Raw genomic sequence first — 20,216 nt, forward strand, 5'->3', positions numbered from 1 at the left:
AGGTGATATGTCCGCCTCAACCTCTGAAAGTGCTAGGTTTACAGGTGTGAGCCACTACGCCTGGCTACAATGTAATTTTTAATGACCAAAATAAGTGTTTTAGATCTACCATGACTTATTAAATCAGTCTCCTTTTGTCAAATGTTTTTATTTTTTCCTCAAAATTATTGTATAATATAATTATGCTATATACTGTATATTATGTAATATATAAAATGTATATTATGCTGTACAGGTTGAATATACCTTATTGTAAATGCTTGGGACCAGAAGTGTTTCAGATTTCAGGTCTTTTTGAATTTGGAATATTTGCATATATATAATGAGATATCTTGGGATGGGACCCAAGTCTAAACATGAAATTTATTTGTTTCATATACACCTTATGCAAATAGCCTGAAGGTAATTCAACATAATATTTGTTAATACTTTGTTACATGAAGCAAAGTTTTGACTGTGTTTGGACTGTGACCCCTCATATAAGGTCTGGTGTGGAATTTTCAACTTTTGGTGTGTTGTCAGCACTCAAAAACTTTTGGACTTTGGAGCATTTTGGATTTCGGGTTTCAGATTAGGGATGTTCAACCTGTGTGTATGTATATACAGTATACTATTATACTATAAATAGTGCTGTGACAAACATTTCTTGCCTTATCTTTATGTAAATCTATGATTATTTCTTACAGTAAATTCTCAGGAGTTGGTGAAAGAACAGGCAGAATTTTAAGAACTTGGATCTATTTGCTGCTGTATAGTTTTATTTTTCTTGATTCCCTTTCTTAGTTATTTTTTAATCTCATCTGATTGCCTTTTTATTGTAGTCTCATCTGTCTTTAAAGATATTTACTCCTATTTCATAAAGACTAAATCTTCTTATATTCTCTTAAGCACATCAGTTGAATGGTATGAGTTCTTTTGGTGTGTCCCATATTAGGTTCTTTCCAGAGTTCTGCCCTTCCTCTGATTCTTTGGAATGATCTCTGTCTTTGATTCAAGAATTTGCAAGGCCTTAAGTTAGTGTATTCCCTTTACCCAACCTCAAATGAGGTGGGTCTTGTTCAGACTTGGTATCTGACGATAGTCAAGGTGCCCCTGAAACATAGGGCATGCTTATTAAATCTCCCATCTTCCTACTCCTCCTCTCCTCTTCTTCCTCCCACTTCTATTTTCATTCTTGGCTCCAGTTGGGTAATAACCAAACCAAATTCCCATCTCACATCCAGGGTTGATTGGAGGCTCTTAGTCCAATTCTTAGATCCTGGATGGTACTGTCCTGGTATAGCTCTGCCCTGATGTGTTGATGGTTTCTTTTCTTATTCCTATTGCCTGAGTCTTTGATACAAGTTGGTTGCATTTTATGCAAGAGATGCATTCCTAAAAATCTATCTATCTATCTATCTATCTATCTATCTATCTATCTACCTACCTACCTACCTATCTACCTATCTATTCTTTTGAGATGGAGTCTCATTCTGTCGCCCTGACTGGAGTGCAGTGGCATGATCTTGGCTCACTGCAAGCTCTGCCTCCTGGGTTTGCACCGTTCGCTTGCCTCAGCTTCCCAAGTAGCTGGGACTACAGGTGCCTGCCACCACGCCTGGCTAATTTTTTTGTATTTTTAGCAGAAACGGGGTTTCACCGTGTTAGCCAGGATGGTCTTGATCTCCTGACCTCATGATCCGCCCGCCCCAAAGTGCTGGAACTACAGGCGTGAGCCCACACCTGATTAAAATCTATATACTTTGAAATTCATTTGAGACAGAATTTTCTGCAGGAATAATGTAAAGCAGAGGGTTGTGCACTTTGAACATATATGGAGAGAACTGTGAAGGTGTGTTTTTGTTCTAATGCTTTTGTTTTTTACAGTATAGTCTTCAATATTTTACAAAGCTACCAGATGCTTGCTTAGTCTTGGTAGCATTTTATCATCGTAATCCTGTTCTAAAGTGATCGAATTTTTAAAACAAATTTTATTGTGTATATTTAAGGTATATAACATGATGTTATGATATACATATGGATAGTAAAAAGGTTACTACCCATATTGTGTTATGACTAGAGAACATATTCTAGCTATTAACAATTCTGCGTATCCTAGAGCAAGTTTTCAGCTGGATCTTCTGGGCACATTTTGAGAGGGCCCCTCAGCTCTTTGGTATACTCTAGAAGGCACACTTATTTCAGCCTCACTAACTTAGCTCACATGGGAGTCCCTGAGGGAGGCATCATAGATTCCATTAGCCTTACTGTTGGTAGCTGATGTTTTCTGAACTGATCATAAGATCCTAGGATTCGGGCTCGCAGTTCCTCTTGCATGGGCTCTGCTTCTCACCAATAAGGTCAGGATCCCAACCTTCAGCCTGTGAGGACAGTGATGATTTTGTCATAGTTTGGAAATCCAGGCTTCCAGTTCTTGTGACCAGTCTCACAGTTCACATGCTGCCAAATTGTTTGCTTCAATTTAAAAAATGATCTGCAGCAGTGGAGGGAGCACTGTCTCAGTAATTCAAGACAGAAGGTAATTGCCAGTCATTCCTGTATGATTCTAGGCTTTACCAGGTGTCCTGGACATAGTTGTGTCCTCGTGATAAGCTTTCCTTGGGCCACGAAGCTGATACTGGTATATTCTTAAAGTAGACTCAAGTGATTGGAAGATTGGATTAGATCTCCAGGTGCACCCTCAACAACACTTATCTACATCCCTGTCCCCTCTTCTCCTTCCCAGATTGTCATTGAAGATATTGGGAACAAAAGAAAATATGACTTCCCCCTTAACCGCTGGCTGGCCTTGGACGAAGATGATGGCAAAATCCAAAGGGATATCTTAGTGGGCGGAGCTGAGACCACAGGTAGATTTGAAGAAAGGGGAGGCTCTTTTGGGTATTTTACTTTCTGCCTAAGGATTGGTGTTGGCATCTGTGGGACTGGAGGCCTGTGATCAAACAGGAGCCAGCTGGGTCTGCAGACAGCATTCCTCCTGCTCCTGAAACTGTTCTGTCCCACTGGGTTGCAGCCTGGGGCTCTGTTGTTGCCAGAGAGTCTGGGGGATGCTGCTAAGCAGATATCAACTGCCCAGGGCAAAGGAAGGTATCCATAGGATGAAGCCAGAATGTGAATTTCTGACAAGCATGGATGTTTCCCAGGACATTGATTGACTCTGAACTCTTCCTGATATTGAGTGCTTGGTATATGCCAGGCCTTCTTCTAGGTAGATACCTGACCCGCATGGTGTCCTTCAGTCCTCACAACCACCCAATAAGGTAGGAACTGTTATTGTTTCCATCTCACAGATGGGGAAACTGAGGCACATGGAAGAGCCTTGTCCAAGGGCACACAGCAGGCAAGTGATAGATTCAGGATTTGGTCTGCTTCCTAAAGCCCTAACCTCTATGAATTCCACAGAAAACTTCCAACGCCCAACATGGCAGTCATGGTCATAGATGTTCTAGAAAATCAACGCTGATGTTGTGAACATCTGAGAATATTATCTGCAGCAGAACCTCCCATGACTCACCATGGGAGAAAATCCATGTTCTGTAGCATAATGTACAAATTTCTCCACAATTTGGCTCCATTTATCCTACCTACAGAGTCTTCCCACACCCTCTCTCCCACTGCACATTCACACCATCCTTTCTCCCCTCCATCTTGTTCCCATGCCTTCCCTCTCCTCTCAACTCCCTGCTTGCCTTGCTCTTTCTCTCTCTCTATCCTTGGAACCTGCCTTCTCCTCATCCTGCAAGGCCTTTTCTCTTCTTTCTGCCTCTCAAATTCCTGTTCCCAGTCACTTCCTCTGAGCCTTCCCTGACCTTCTCTGGCCTGGGTAATTTCTCCCTTCTTTGGCTCTATGCATCCTTGGCAGACCTTTATTGCTGCTGTTTAGAAGATTAAATGCTCCTCTACTCCAGCGCTTTTCAACCTCAGCATTGTGACCTGATCATTGTGAGGTGTGGTACAAGTCATCTACAGACTAAAGTTTGCAGTTTACTTAAAAACATACTCGAATAGAATTAATATAGTCCCATTGAATGTGTGAATATTATATGTCTCCTAGTGATAGAAGAAGAGCAGAAATGATAACAGCTGGGAATTGATTATATCCTAAACCATGGAAGTGTGTCTGATGTGGGGACACCATTTCTCCATGCATCTTAGAGAAATAAAGCTCGAGACTTTCTTTTTTTTTTTTTTTCCTAGAGCAGTGGCCATTCCTTTTTATTTATTTACTCCCCAAAGGCCTGGCATCTAGTAAGCACTCAATAAATGCTGAACAAAAGAAAATGTAAGTTTAAGAATGAATGATGCACTCGTGTAGTTGCATGTATTATCACTCAAAGAAATTTGGGATTTTTATTTCTCTGAGGTTATGGGATAAGAGTGTGACGTATGGTAGGGTGAGGGATGGGTGGGGGAATTAACAAGGCTTAAAGTGACAACTGCCTTAGACCCCAGGTCAGAATTAAAGAATGTAGGCCAGGTGTGGTGGCTCATGCCTGTAATCCCACCACTTTGGGAGGCCGAGGTAGGTGGCTCACTTGAGACCAGGAGTTCGAGACCAACCTGGCCAACATGGTGAAATGCTGTCTCTACTAAAAATACAAAAATTAACCAAGTTGGTGGCACACATCTGTAATCCCAGTCACTCAGGAGGCTGAGACACGAGAATCGCTTGAGCCTGGGAAGTAGAGGTTGCAGGGAACTGAGATTGCACCACTAGACTCCAGCCTGGGTGACAGAGTGAGACTCTGTCTCAAAAAAAAAAAAAAAAAAGAAAAGAAAAAAAGAAAATCTAGGCCAGTCCTTAGCAGAATTGCCTGTCCAAATGTTTGCCTTTGGTATTTTCTTTTATTTCACCCTGTCTCAGAGTTTAATCTCCCTTTGCTAGTTCTTCCTCAGAATTCCATGTCCTCATATTGCCTCCTGATAGACCAGAACCTCAAATAGCCCAACCAACAATGTTTTCTCTCTCCCTCAATCCTCCCTCACCCTACCACATCAGGCAGCAAAGGAGGACATTAATGTCCTCTATTAAAAGTTATGTTTTTAAGTTATCAGCAAAAGAGCAAGCGAAATGAATCAGATAGCCCTGAATATAAATCTCCATTAATGGAGTTGACTATTTTAATTAGATTAGACATAACAGAATTCATCTGGCAGCTATTAATAATGTAGGCATGGTAATTATCATTAATAATAAGTACTATTCTTAGCCAACCCGAGTTCCTCCTCCTCTTTGTTAGTTTCCTGTAATCAGCACTGACAGCTTCCTGTAATAATATGTGCGGTTTATTCTCAAACTCAGATGCATTGGACATACAAACTCTGGAAAAGATGAAATGAAGTCGAGAGGGACATTAGGTGGCATCTGGAGGAATAGGACATGATGGGGAAAGAGGATGTGTGGAGGAGGAGGGCTTTGGGGGTGTCGTAACCAGGAAGGGGAGGAAGGGGTGGGATATTATGATGCAGCTCACATTGAACACTCTCTTTCCTGTTGTTTCCACACCAGCTATTACGTATATTGTCACCGTCTTCACTGGGGATGTCCGGGGGGCTGGTACCAAATCCAAAATCTACTTGGTCATGTATGGGGCCAGAGGGAATAAGAACAGTGGGAAAATCTTCCTGGAGGGCGGCGTGTTTGACCGAGGCCGCACAGACATCTTCCACGTCGAGCTGGCTGTCCTCCTTAGCCCCCTGAGTCGGGTCTCCATCGGGCATGGCAATGTGGGTGTCAACAGAGGCTGGTACTGTGAGAAGGTAAGGGATGCCCCTGAAGACAGCCTTCCCTGATTCAACCCGTCTCCTCTTGCAAGTAAAAACTTTAACCTGAATCCTACTTCCTCTGAACTAGTAACAGAGTGCATGGGCAATCTCTTTCACTGGGCATTTTGGGTGGTTATGTGTCCATCTATCTTGCCTCAAGGGTGGTCAGGAACAGGGGCTGTTCTGTACATGCATCCAAGGGCCAAGCAGGACAGGTTATCCAGAGGTGTTCAGTTGGTGGTTATGATTGTCCTGATTCCTGGTGTAGTGTTTCACTCAGCTTATAAATCTTTCAATCAATAAGTATTTTAAAGTATATGCTTTTATTGTGGGATACTTATACTTTAAAGAATATATATTAATAACTGTGTGACACAGGGAATGTTAAAAAGCAAACCTCAATTTTGTCTATCACACAGCTTGAGAGAGAGAACATTCGAGATGCTTTTGAAACTCCTCTGTGTCCTTCCACAGTCATATAGTCCTCTTTCCCTCAAAGGGCACATACTATTATGAATTCTGTCTATCTATAAACTTGTATTGTTTGTAACTGGCAATTTTTATCCCTCCCTCCCTCCCTCCCTCCCTTCCTTCCTTCCTTCCTTCCTTCTGTTTTTTTTTTGGACAGAGTTTCACTTCTGTCACCCAGGCTGGAGTGCAGTGGCACGATCTCAGCTCACTGCAACCTCCACCTCCTAGGTTCAAGCGATTCTCCTGCCTCAGCCTCCCAAGTAGCTGGGATTATAGGCATGCACCACCACGCCTGGCTAATTTTGTATTTTTAGTAGAGATGGGGTTTCACCATGTTGGCCAGGCTGGTCTTGAACTCCTGACCTCAGGTGATCTGCCTGCCTCGGCCTCCCAAAGTGCTGGGATTACAGGAGTGAGCCACCGCACCTGGCCATAACTGTCAATTTTCACTTAACATTATGTTTTAGAGATTTGTCCAAATGGTAACAGAAGCTGTAGTTCATCCATTTCCCTGCTGCAAAGTATTCCATTGTATGACTGAGTTACAATTTATTTGTCCATTCTTCTGTTGATGGATATTTTGGAGTGATTTAATGATTTTTACTACTATGAGCAATCTTGCCATGAAGTTCTTGTACATGTATCTTTGTAGAAGTGTGCAAGAGCTTCTCAGAATGAAAGTGCTAGGTCACAGGGCAAGTGAATCTTCAGCTTTATAGGATAACTGTTACTTCCAAAGTATTCCAGATTGTTTTCCAAAATAGTTGCACCATTTTACTCTCCTGTCAGCCATGTGTAAGAGATATTTTGTTTTATACATTCTTGTAAATGAATTTTTAATTTTCACCATTTTGGAGGTTGTAAAATGATCCTGTTGTGGTTTTAATTCTTATTTTTATGATTACTACCAAGGTTGAATGTGTGGTTTTTTTTTATTGGCCATTCATGTTTCTTTTTATGTAAAATGTCTGTTCATGTCTTTTACTGATTTTCCTATTGACCAATCTATCTTTGGATTTATTTTTAGGAGTTTTAAAATTTAATCTGGATATTAATCCTTTGTTGATAATATATGTTCAAATATTTTCTCATAGTTTGTGATGTTCTTTGAGTAAGATTTAAAAGTATCTAGTTTATCAATCTTTTCCTTTATGACTAATGCATTTGGTATTATTGAAAGAAATCTGGCCGGGCGCGGTGGCTCAAGCCTGTAATCCCAGCACTTTGGGAGGCCGAGACAGGTGGATCACGAGGTTAGGAGATCGAGACCATCCTGGCTAACACTGTGAAACCCCCTCTCTACTAAAAAATACAAAAAACTAGCCGGGCGAGGTGGCGGGCACCTGTAGTCCCAGCTACTCGGGAGGCTGAGGCAGGAGAATGGCGGGAACCCGGGAGGCGGAGCTTGCAGTGAGCTGAGATCCGGCCACTACACTCCAGCCCTGGCGACAGAGTGAGACTCCGTCTCAAAAAAAAAAAAAAAAAGAAAGAAAGAAATCTATTTATTTCAGAGCTATGAAGACATTCTCCTATATCCTTTTCTAAAAATTGTTGTTTTAATTTTTCCATTTATGTTTTTAAAATACTAGGAATTGAATTTTGTGAGGGAGAAATTCAATTTTATTTTTTTCCATGTAGATATGCCAATGTTCCAGCAACATTTATTGAAGGGCTTTTAAAACTTGACCAAGGTTAAGAATCACCTGGAATTCTTGTTAAAAGTAGATTCCTAGGCTCTAATTCAGAGCAAATGAGTCAGAATTTACAGGTAATCTGGATATTTAACAGGTGGTTTAGATAATTCTTATCATTGAGAAAGTTTTGGAAGCACTGATTTACTAAATAGTAATTCTTTTCCCACTGTTCTGAAAAGACATTTCTATCACACATAAAATTCACAAAATGCATGGCTTTGCCCCTGAGTTTTCTAGTCTGTTCCATTTATTTAGTTTATTTCTGCACTAATATAACACTCACTATCTTCATTTTTACCTCTGTACTGTCTTAGTATCTGCTGGGGAAATTTGTTCACCTTGTTATTCTTCCTCCAGAATGTTTTGACTATTCATAACCACTTACCCTTCCAAAGAAATCTTTATTTGTTTATTTTGCCAAATCCCATGAAGAACAGTGTTGAACAGAATTCATTTGGACCTATAGATTCATTTGAAAGAACTGATATCTTTACTATATTGACTTTCCCTATCTACGGATAGGGTATACTTCTTAAAATTTATGTCTTCTTTAATAGTTTTCAGTATAGTTTTATGTTTTTGATAAAGGAATTGCATGTCTGTTAGGTATGTTTAAGAGACCTTATAACTTTTGTTACTATTATAAATGGTATCTCTTTAAAAATTATATTTTCTAACAATTTGTTGCTGATATAGAAATGGAAGTATTTTCTGGACATTTAGTTTACACAAGCCCATTTTGCTAAACTCTATTGTTAATTCTGATAATGTCTCAATAATTATTTGTTTTTTTCTGTAGGAAGTCAAATTATAAATTATAACAGTTTTTTTTTAAATTTTCAAAGCTTGTAGTTCTTTTTTCTTTTTTGTTTATTTGACCACATGGCCTAAGACCTACAGTACAATGCTGAGTAGTAGGATTAATAGTGGATATCTTTATTTTGTTTCTGATTTTAAAGGAGCTGCTTCTAATATTTTATTTGGTTGATTTTTTTTTGCAAGTTTATGGTAGACATTCTTAGATTTGATCTGTAAAATTCCCTTCTATTTCTATATTGTAAGGAGTTTTCATGATGAATTGGCGTTAAATTTTATCTAATGCTTTTCTGCACTTAGTGAGATCGTTGTATGGTCTTTCTTTTTTATTCATTAAGTTGGTGCACTAATGTGAGTGCATTTTCAAATGACAAACTAACTGCTTTTTTACAAGTCAAACTTGGTGATAATAGATCGTTTTACATGTTTTTAGAGTTATTAACATTTAATGTAGAATTTTTCTGGCCAGGCGTGGTGACTCAAGCCTGTAATCCCAGCACTTTGGGAGGCCAAGGCGGGCGCATCATGAGATCAGGAGATTGAGACAGGCTTGGCTAACATGGTGAAACCCCGTCTCTACTAAAAAAAAAAATACAAAATATTAGCCGGGCGTGGTAGAGGGCACCTGTCCCAGCTACTTGGGAGGCTGAGGCAGGAGGATGGCATGAACCCAGGAGGCCGAGCTTCCAGTGAGCCGAGATTGCGCCACTGCACTCCAGCCTGGGTGACAGATCGAGACTCCATCTCAAAAAAAAAAAAAAAAAGGGAATTTTTATATCTATGTTCATGAGTAGCATTGGCCCCTTATTCCTTTCTTATATAATTGTTGATTGGTTATGATTCTAGATTGAAATGAGAAGTATGTCCTTTCCTAAAAGAGGGTGTATAAAATTGCAGTGATGTTTCCCAAATGTTTGGTTGCAGTCTCCTGCAAAATTGTATAGGTAGGGGTGTGTGTGTGTGGATGTGTGTGTGTGTGTGTGTGTGTAAAATTACGGATTTTAAAGAGCAGGGTTTTGTTTTGTTTTTCTTTGCTGTTTATAGGAATATTCAGGCTCTTTATTTCTTATTCAATCTGTTTTAATGAGCTTTTTTTGGGAATTTGTACATTTGTAAGTTATCAAATGTATTGATATAAATTTATACACATCCAGTGTTCTCTTATTTTTTAACAACTGATGCATCTTTTATCCTCTGATATAATTATGAACACTTTTTATATATTATTTATTCACGCCTTGTTGCTTTTTAAAAAATATGACTCTTACAAAAAGTTTATTTAGCTCTTTCAAATAACCAAGTTTTGCTTTGTGTACACTGTTTTAATTCTATTCTCTGCTTTATTGACTTCTATTCTTAACTTTATCTCTGTTTAATTTCTCTGAGTTTCTTTTGTTGTTCTTTTTCTAAATTCTTAAATTAGATTCTTAGCTCATTAATTTTTAGCCTCCTTTTTTTCTCGTACAAACATTTGATACTATAATTTTCTCTCAAAGTAGTGCTTTAGCTGCATTTCATATATTTTATAAAATATTTTTATTCAGTTTAATTGTATTGTTTCATTTTAAAAAGCAGCTTTATTAAAGTATAATTAACATGAAATAAAATACACACTCTTCTAAAGCATACAGTTCTGTGAGTTTTGATAAATGTACACACCTGTGTAACCATGACTAGAACCAATATATAGAATGTTTCCAGCACCCCAAAATGTTTCCTTGTGCTCCTTCACAGCCAATATCCACCACTCTAATCACTAATCTGATTTTAGTCACTAAAGATTAGGTTAGTCTTTTCTAACATTGAATATAAATGAAATCATTTAGCATGCACTTTATGTGTGTTTGTGTCTGACATTTCACTCAGAGTAATGTTTTTGGGATTCATAATCTTGTTTCATGTATTAGTAACTTATTTTTTACTGCTAAGTAGTATTCCATTCTTCGGATATATAGCAATTTGTTTATCTATTTAATCGTTGATGAACATTTGGGTCATTTTCAATTTTGGGGGTTACTATGAATAAAGCTGCTATGAATATTCATGTACAAGTCTTTGAATGGACATGTGTTTCAATTTTGTTGGATAAATACCTAATAATAGAATTTCTGGATCCATGGTAAAGATATGCTTAACTTTTAAAAAATTCCTCCAAACTGTTTTCAAAGTGGCTACATTGTTTTGTATGCCTGCCAACAATATATGAGAATTCCAGTTCTTCCATATCCTTACCATCACTTGGCATTGTCAATCTTTCTATTTTTAGATATGCTCATGAGTGTCTAATTGTGGTTTTAATTTACATTGCCTCCGATGACTAATTACGTTGAACTTTAAAAAATGTGCTTATTGATCATTTGTATATATTCTTATTCTTGTTGCCTTTGCTTATTTTATGTTTTTAAATCTTATTAAGTTGTAAGAATTCTTTACATTCTCGATACAACTTTTTTGTTAAATATATCGATATATCTATATTTCCATATCTGTGTGTGTATGTATGAATAATCTCCCACTGTGTAGCTTGCCTTTTAATTTTCTTAACAATGTTTATTGAAAAGCAGAAGCTTTTAATATTGTTGAAAGGCAATTTATCAATTTTTAAAAAATAGTTTGTGCTTGTTTGGGTTCTTATTATTACACTAAAAATTCTTTTGTGACTCATTAGTTATTTTGTGACTCATTATTTTGAAGTATGACTTTTAGTTTCCAAATGCATGTTGTCTTATTATTTAATTTATTTTTAATTTAACATCATTTTATTCAGAAAACACAGCCTATATAATGCCATTTTAAAAAATGCATTGCAATTTACAATGCATGTTCAATTTGTGTATTGCTCCAACAGCTGAATTTAAACATTTAATTTTATTTATTAAATTCAGTTTGTTACTTTTGTTATTTGAATCTTGTTTCCTTACTATCGTTTTGTCTGTTTGGTCTGTTAATTACTAATAAATATGTGTTAAAATATCTACTTGTGTGTGTGTGTGTGTGTGTGTGTGTGTAATCTGTACCACTATTGAAATATTTACCACTAAGGTGGTAGATATTTCTTATTGTAGAACTAACAATTTTTGCTTTATGTAGTTTGAGGCTATGTTACTAAGCATAGAATTATAACCTCCTAGTGAATTCAATCTTTATCATTATCCAATCTGACACTATTTATCTCTGAACTGGCAAATTTAGTCTGCTTATGTTTATTGTAATTACTGATATATCTGTTCTGCTTTTACTGTTTCTTTTTTCTTCTTTTAAAATTATTTTGGGTTGACTGTTTTTCCCTATTTCTTTTTTCCCTTTATAGTTATTTTACTGTACATACTTAATATGGGAAACCCTAAATGTAATTGATACCTCTACTCTTTTTTGGCAAATGCAAGAACCTTAGAAATCACTAATAGTAATAATTCTGCATGCTATTTTTTGCCTAGTATTTTAGCTCCATTTTAAATTATTTTAAAATACACACATTAGATATCATTGTTTTATAGAATTGTTTGTTCAGATTTACCTACAAATTTCCCAATTTGTTTGCTTGTCACTTCTTCTTGCATCTAAGACCTTATTTCTGGTGTCAATTTTCTTCTTCCTGAAGAACACTCTTTAGAAGTTTATTTGGTAAAGGTCTATTGTTGGTAAACTCTGATTTTGTTCATTTGAAAAATGTTTTTATATCACTCTCATTCTTGAAAAATAATTTTAGGATACTGAATTCTATATTGAGTTTTCCTCCCCAATATCTTCTGGCTTCTGTTAGTCTAATTGCCACTATCTGTTTTCTCTATCCAGATGCTCTTAAGATCTTGTTTTTGGTATTCCCTGCTTCTCCTCAATATGTCTATGTGTGCATTTATTACTATTTATCCTGGCTGTGACCAAGCTTATGGTAACTATTTCTTAGGTAAAACTATTATTATTTTCTGTCTAGAGCAAAGACAAAAAAAGGTAGGCTTCTCTTTGCAGATTTTTCCCTATCTACCTTTTGTCTAAAGGAGCAGTCCTTCAAATATTTCTGCTTATTCAGTGTTTCCAGTTTGGAATCTCCTTTTTGTAAAGCCCACGGCCTAGTTTCCCGCATCCTCAAGTGGCTATTAATTTCCTGGTCTCTGAGTGCCTGGGATTGTCTTTTGCTGCAGTGCAGCACCAACTTTAGCATTCACATTTGCCCACTCTCTGGGTTTCTGCTTACTCTGAATTTTGCTGGTTCTTATGGTTTCTCTGTAATCCCCTGGCAGCTCAGCAATGTATATAAAGTGATACTTCCTGTGATTTATGTAACATATGGCTATTTTGTGGTGATAAAAGGCTTTTCAGACTACCTAGTTTCTGGACTACCTAGTCCAGAAGCAAACATTTTTAATGTATGAATTACACTAATTTATTTTTAAAGAGAATGACAAAGTAGTTTTTCAATAACAGAATATGATACCCTCAGGATAGTTATATTTAACAAAACAATAAAAGAAAGAAAATCCTGAGATAAAAACCACAAGCTCTAGTAACAATACTATATTTAGTTGCTTACCTAACCTTTAACCTTCCAGAACCAGAACTTTTATCATCGATTTTTAAGTGCTTACTATATGTTTAGAACTATGTTCAGGGGACTCATAGGGGTGAGAAAACACACAACCTCAAACTTTTAGGATTTTGCTACTTCTTAAAAAGACAAACCTAACCAATACACAGTTAACAATGAGAGAACAACTCAAGAGTAACGAGGAAACATCTGCATCTGCAGGATTTGTTGAGAGGAAAGAAAGACTTCTAAATAAATTCCTGGTGATTATACCCTCCTATGCCCTCAACTTGTCATGGATGCCCTACAACTTTGCCTATGTATAGGTCCACTTCTAAATACATGGTCACATGAAATCTTCAGCATAAAAAATGGAGTGCAACAATGGATCCCAGTGGACCTCAGCCATAAATAGAAATTCTGAGGTTCTTCCTGATGAGTAGAAAAGATCCCAAACTGACAATTAGTGTCAGGAATACTTATATTCCTGGTTCTGCCACTAACTAAAGGTGCTAACTTGGGCACTTTATTCTCCTTTCTAGACCTCAGGTTTCCCATCTATTGAATGCAGGTGGGGTGAACTACATTAATTGCCAATATATTTGTGTCAGATAACTAAATGTTTGAGGGGGCTGCTGCCCATGGTCCCGAGCCATCATTTATCTCTAGGCAGGAGCATTTCTCTGGGAGTTTGAAGGGGTACATAATTCCCTCCCACCATCTCTTAGCATCCTTCCCCTGGTGCTTCTTAAAAGTTAAGGTTTATCACAATGGTCAATAATGAGTATGAGGTGAGTATTACCTGGGAATATCTAAGGGCAATAATTCAAGTTAAGGAAGTTACAGTCAATTTTTGTCACTATGAACAGTAGACAACAAATAGTAAGACAATGGTTGGTCAAAACCTTGACCAATGGGAGGGTCAGATTAGTTTGTAAGTTAAAAAGATTTGTTTTCAAGTTAAGAAGGTAAAGCTTAGAAACCAGTAATGTGAGAGTCAAAATTTCTTTACTGATAGAGGATTCTGTAGTGTGCCAGGAGCAATCCTTTCAACATTTATAATGTGAGTGTTCGAAATCCATGGGTTCAGAACTTGGTAGAGATAGAGAAGGTATAAGAGAGAAGGTTGAGTGAGGATCAAGCCTAAAAGAGAAAAGTTGGTTTTTATACTACATTCCAGATATTAATTAGCTGACACAGGACTTACCTTTTTCCTACAAGATCATTATAGGGAATTAACCTAGTAGTCTAGTTCATTTGGTTCAGATTAACTGAGGTTTTATGATGTGCTTAAAGAAATACGGTATTCAAAGAGGGTGTTGTGTATAGAGGAAAAGTTTGAGATTTGAATAGCAAATTAGATGATGGGTGATACCTACTTTGGAAGACTCTTTGGAGGTTGCATTTCTTGATTTAAGATTTAATGAGATAGACTACAGAAAAGGTGCCATTCATTGAGAGTCCTAATACAGATGTCTCTAAATGTGGGGCTGGGAGGCTGCTGAACATGGTGAAGAGGTCCCTACTGGGGACTCAATGCAGGAGACACTCACTGTGCTCCACTCTCCCCAGGTGGTAATTCTGTGCCCCTTCACTGGCATTCAGCAGACCTTCCCTTGCAGCAACTGGCTGGATGAGAAGAGAGCGGACGGGCTGATTGAGAGGCAGCTCTACGAAATGGTGTCTCTCAGGAAGAAGCGGCTGAAAAGTAAGTGAAAGAGACCCAGAACCTGGAGGCCTCTCAGCCAGGGCCAGCAAAGGCCAGAACGTCAGACCCTTGGGCAAAAGCTGTGAGGGCAGTCCGCTCCTGCTTAAGTCTCCTCTAGAAAGGAAGGAAAAAGTTCCCCTAACCCCGCCAAGCAGCTCCACTCTCCAAAGTACAGGCCATATAGAGTCACACCCCTGGCACCAAGGCTGACTCCAGTGTCACCAAATGGAATAAGCTGCTGTGATGAGCTAGGTGTTAACCTGAATCGTTCACTACAGTGCACTCTGAAAGTGTTGGACATAGGGTGAGTGGAGTCAACTTGTCCTCCGATTTAAAACACACGAATACACTTTAGCTGTTAAAAAGAACATTATGGCACCTTATTTTTAATAGTAATGAATCCTTAGCTTTCTAAACTTGGCTATAATGGGTTTTTGAGAATGAGACACATCTGTGTATACCCTGCCCTTCAGTCCTGATCATTTTGGATTTTTCCTTCTTCCCTGTGGTAATATGAAAGTCTCTTCACTTCCTGAAATTTATGGTGCAACTTGATCTGTCTTGCAGAATTCCCTTGGTCCCTGTGGGTCTGGACGACTGACCTAAAGAAAGCTGGTACCAACTCTCCCATCTTCATCCAGATTTATGGGCAGAAAGGACGGACAGATGAGATTCTCCTGAATCCCAACAACAAGTGGTTCAAACCTGGCATAATTGAGAAGTTTAGGGTAGGAGAGGAGTGTAATGGGGTGGGAGGGAGAAAGGAGGAAAGGATGTAGGGCATTTGTCATGGGGATTCCGGTTCTCTAAGCCAGGTTTTAGACCAAGTTTGAAGGCAAAAACGTACAATGGAGATTTTAGGTCCCTGCAAGGAAGACAAATTTGATGATTTATAAGCAATGTATTGAATGGGGTACAATTTTGATCTGGCCCATTCATCTGAATCCAACAGTCCAGAACCAAGGCTGGGAAAAGAAGCAAGTATGGAATGGTTTAAGCTATTCAGGAGTTGGAGAATCACTGCAGAACAGAGACCCTGAGCATGCTTAGTGTCAGACTGCCCAATATGGACTGATTTAGAGAGTAAGGATCAAATTTAATCAAAAGTGTGAATTTTAGAACTTTTTAAAAAAAATTCAGCTTTAAAACTTTCCATTAGGCATAAAACTAGAGCAAGGATTTTTTTACCCTAATAGAAGTGCTATTTCAACCTTTAGGTAGCAATAATTTGTAATTTGAGGCTCTCCTCTCAGCACCCCATTTGTACCTCTGTTACACCACTCAGTTCATTGCTCTTTATGTATTTATCTTTTCTGCTAGACTGTGAGCCCCCAGAGAAAGGGCACAACTGCTTAGTGATCTTTTTGTCTGTTTCACTGCCCAGTAGAGTCCTGGGGCTGTGGGCCTGTGCTAATTTGCACGGCTGCCCTATAGATTTTGTTACTGGAAGTTTATTGCTTGGAGGATCTTCTTTAGTCTGAATCCCACTGTGGGGCAGTTATTTTTGTTCAGTTTCACTGGCCCAGACTGAACCCTTGCTGTATGTGACTGTCCTGCCCTCACATGCTCCGGGTTACAAGGGTCATGAGAAGATAAAGTATGTGAGGGTGGTTTGATTAAAGCAAACCCATCCTCACTGCTGAAGAAAGAGCCCAAAGCAGGTTCCCTCCTGAGAGTGGGTCAACTATAAGAATAAACACGTTTTTTTCAGTTATGCCCACTCAAATGTTTTTATTTCTCACCATAGATTGAACTCCCGGATGTTGGCAGGTTTTATAAGATTCGAGTATGGCACGATAAAAGGAGTTCTGGTTCTGGATGGCATTTAGAAAGGGTGAGATGCACCATCTTGGGGTTTGGGGGGTTGTTGGGAAAGGAACAAGGACGGTCCCTTTCAATGACCCTGTCACATAAATCTGCCTCTGTATTTATTGTGAATGGGGACTGAAAAGTGTTACAGCAAGACCTGAATTTGGATACAGGCCCCAGGGACTTCCTGATGGGGAGAGACTTCCAAAGTAGATTAAGAAAACACTCAGGTGTTTGGGGGGGCTTGCATTCTGCCCTAGTCATCTGGTTGCTAGGCAAGTGCAGGTATCCAGGAAACCACGAACAAATACTAATCCAGCCCTCTGCCTGCCATAAGGATTTTCTCCAGGAAATAGCCTTGGCTTCTCTGCAATGAGATAGCAGAATGGGGACTCCAGGGCATTGGTGAACATCCCTGGTGCACCCACTTGCTCACCCCAGAACTTCATTCCAGATGACCCTGATGAACACCCTGAACAAGGACAAGTATAACTTTAATTGCAACCGCTGGCTGGATGCCAATGAGGATGACAATGAGATAGTGAGGGAAATGACTGCAGAAGGCCCAACAGTGCGCAGGATCATGGGCAGTAAGTACTGATGGGCTCTCCATCCTGGGAGGCAGTGGAACTCCTGCTTGGTGTCCCAGTGGGCCTGACCTATGAGCTGAGAGTCTTGTCTGCTATGCATCTTTGGGCTCCTTAGAGTGCCAGAGTGGATTTGGAAGGTCCTTCACGCAAGACTGGCTTGGAAAAGTCATCTCCAAGTCATGATGCCAGAGCTCTACTGTGATTGGTGTGGTGGGGAGGGAGGGAAGATGTATGGGTCTTCTCGTTGGCTCTGAGGGGATGAGAAGCATCTGTTCTGAACAATAATTCTCCAGAGCCTCCTTGAAAGGAGATATCCTCTTGCTCCCCTCAAATGGTGCATGAAATGTTCCCCAAAAGAAAAGCTAGATCTGCGTTCCTGTAGCCACAGTTGGCTGATAGCTAATAAGTATTCTATCTCTAATTAAGGATAGTAGGAGAAGGACTAAGCTTTAAATGTGGAATCCAGGAGCCACATTCAAATAACCAAAGGGAAGAAGTCATTTTGCCTCTAGGTTATAGAAGCACAGTACTGGCAAATACAGAGCACATGCCCTGTCTTTTTCACATGGCAGACATTACTAAGTGATCAAAACATTCTTTCCCATGAGTCTGAAATGAGCTTTGTAGCCCTCAATAAAGAATTCCAAACAGACATTAACAATTGATCAGAATTGGCACTTAAGATAATTAACCCATTTGCTATCCTTGTGGCAGTCCTTAAATTTTAAGCAGGAAAATAGTATTGCAAAATTACAAAAATGTAAAAATATATAGAAAACAATGTCACCCATAGTTCCAGTAGACCTTCTAAATATCTCCATAATGTCATTTCACAGGTGATTGTGTGATATTTATAAACACTGCATTTGCACACCCAGTAGGAACTCTGTATATATTTGTTGAAATAGTTTGATCAGAGTTAAATACTCATAAACATAGAAATGTCAAACAGCAAGTATCTAAAAAGAGATCATTCCGTCTGTTAGTTTAATTAGGCAATGCTTGTAATTAGCATCATGTTTCTTTTATTTTATGGTTCTCCTTCATTCTTAATTAAATATATGACTGTAGAATATTTGTGTGCAAAGGCCCTTAAAATAACCTGATGCAGATAAGGAGCTGAGGACGTTCTTGCCATGGTTACACAGTTAGTTAGAGACAGAGTTAAATCTAGAATAAGGTCTCTTGCTTCCTGGTTCAGTGGCTATACCAAAACATCACCCTGCCTTTTTGCATTCAGTAATAACTGCTTTGGGAACAAGGCAATCATCTCTCTAAATATCATGATAACATATAACCCATTCCCAAAATTGGAACTTATTATAATATTAAAGATAATGGCAAAAATTGCAATTACTTTTGCACTAACCTAATGTGTAGTCCACCAAGGCAGAAATACACCTGTTCTTAGACCTGATCTGTTTACTTTGCATGCCAGAATTGAGCCTGCAGGTATAAAGAACTGGGGAGAGGTCTTGGGCCCTAACTGCTTTTGAAACCCTTCTAACTAACTCTCATGATTTTAGATTCTCAGTCTCTATTTCTACATTATCTGGCACTGTCATTCTTGAGCCTTTTGGTAGCATTCCTTTTTGAATTTTGTGACTGACAGCTCTGATCAATCCTCTCTGGTATGGTAAGTCAGCGATTCTCAAACCTCAGCATGCATCATCCCCAGGAGGGCTTGTTAAAACACAGATTGCTGGGTTCCACTTGCAGAGTTTCTAATTCAGTTAGTCTGGAGTGGGACCCAAGGATCTGCTTGTCTAACACATTTACAGGTAATATCCACGCTGCTGTTGGGGAACCACACTGAGAACCACTGTGTCAATGCATTTACTACTTTTCTAACTGCTCTCCAGCTTCCAAAATTGTGTTGTGTTCTCTACACTTGTCCCCTTCCCCTAGTTGATGAAACCTTTTTTGTTTAGTTAAATTTTTAAAACAACCTGTAGATTGCCATTTTGATAAGGTTTTCTAAAGAGAAATCTATTTTAATTTGTAATGTCCAGAATGTTCTTTACTTCCACCCCCTCTTTGCCTTGAGTGAAGCATGACTTTCCCCTAAGAACCTTATTTTCCCTCCTCATGAACTGTGGGGCACATGGAAGGGGGTGTTCTCCTGACTCCCTCTGCACATTCAGATCTTTGAGTGCACCACGCTTCTTCCCAGTATTGCCTTCTACCCCAGCCCAGTGCCATTTCTGTTGGTCTCTGGCCCTTCCCCTCTTTCACAAAAGATGGTGTCATGCATCCCTTGGTTAGTGTCTAGACACCATGCCCTGCCATAATCCTGGGACAGTGCATTAGTTTGCTAGGGTTGCTGAAAAAAAGTCCCACAGACAGAGTGGCTTAAATAACAGACATTTATTGTCTCACAGTCTGGAAGCTAGAAGTCCAAGATGAAGGTGTTGGCAGGTTTGCTTTCTTCTGAGGCCTCTCTCCTTGACTTGCAGACAGTCATCTTCTTATGTCCTCTTTCCTCTGTGTGTATACATGTCTGGGTCCTAACCCCCTCTTCTCATAAGGACACCAGTCATAATGGATTAGGCCCCACCCATATGACCTCCTTTTACTTTAATTATTCCCTTAAAGGCCCTATCTCCAAATACATTCTGAGTTATTGGGGAGTTAGGACTTTAATAAATAAAATTGGGGTTATGGGCACAATTCAGCTTACAACCAACAACATCTCCTAAAGTACAGTCAAGCGTCCATCTATATCAAAACTACCTGAAGTGTTTATCGAAATACAGATTCCTAGGCCCACCACCAGCTATGCTGATTAGAGACTTTGAGGGCTATTCCTGGTAATATGCATTTTGTCAAGCATGCCA

The 20,216-nt window shown here is 38.9% G+C and overlaps 1 protein-coding gene across 2 annotated transcripts in view; it reads left to right on the forward strand.

The window, feature by feature from the left end:
• Window positions 1–5,485: 5,485 nt before the first annotated feature.
• The window catches only part of LOXHD1 (lipoxygenase homology domains 1), a 140,519-nt gene continuing 125,788 nt past the window's right edge, over window positions 5,486–20,216 (forward strand). For both annotated transcript variants that reach the window (XM_033177834.1, XM_033177835.1), the window contains exons 1-5: window positions 5,486–5,760; window positions 14,845–14,980; window positions 15,548–15,708; window positions 16,728–16,814; window positions 17,244–17,379. In XM_033177834.1, the coding sequence (XP_033033725.1) occupies window positions 5,584–5,760; window positions 14,845–14,980; window positions 15,548–15,708; window positions 16,728–16,814; window positions 17,244–17,379 (697 nt within the window). In that variant the 5' untranslated portion in view covers window positions 5,486–5,583. The remainder of the gene's footprint in view (window positions 5,761–14,844; window positions 14,981–15,547; window positions 15,709–16,727; window positions 16,815–17,243; window positions 17,380–20,216) is intronic.

The sequence above is a fragment of the Trachypithecus francoisi genome, unplaced genomic scaffold (assembly GCF_009764315.1).
Source record: "Trachypithecus francoisi isolate TF-2019V2 unplaced genomic scaffold, Tfra_2.0 Lachesis_group19, whole genome shotgun sequence".
NCBI lineage: Eukaryota > Metazoa > Chordata > Mammalia > Primates > Cercopithecidae > Trachypithecus > Trachypithecus francoisi.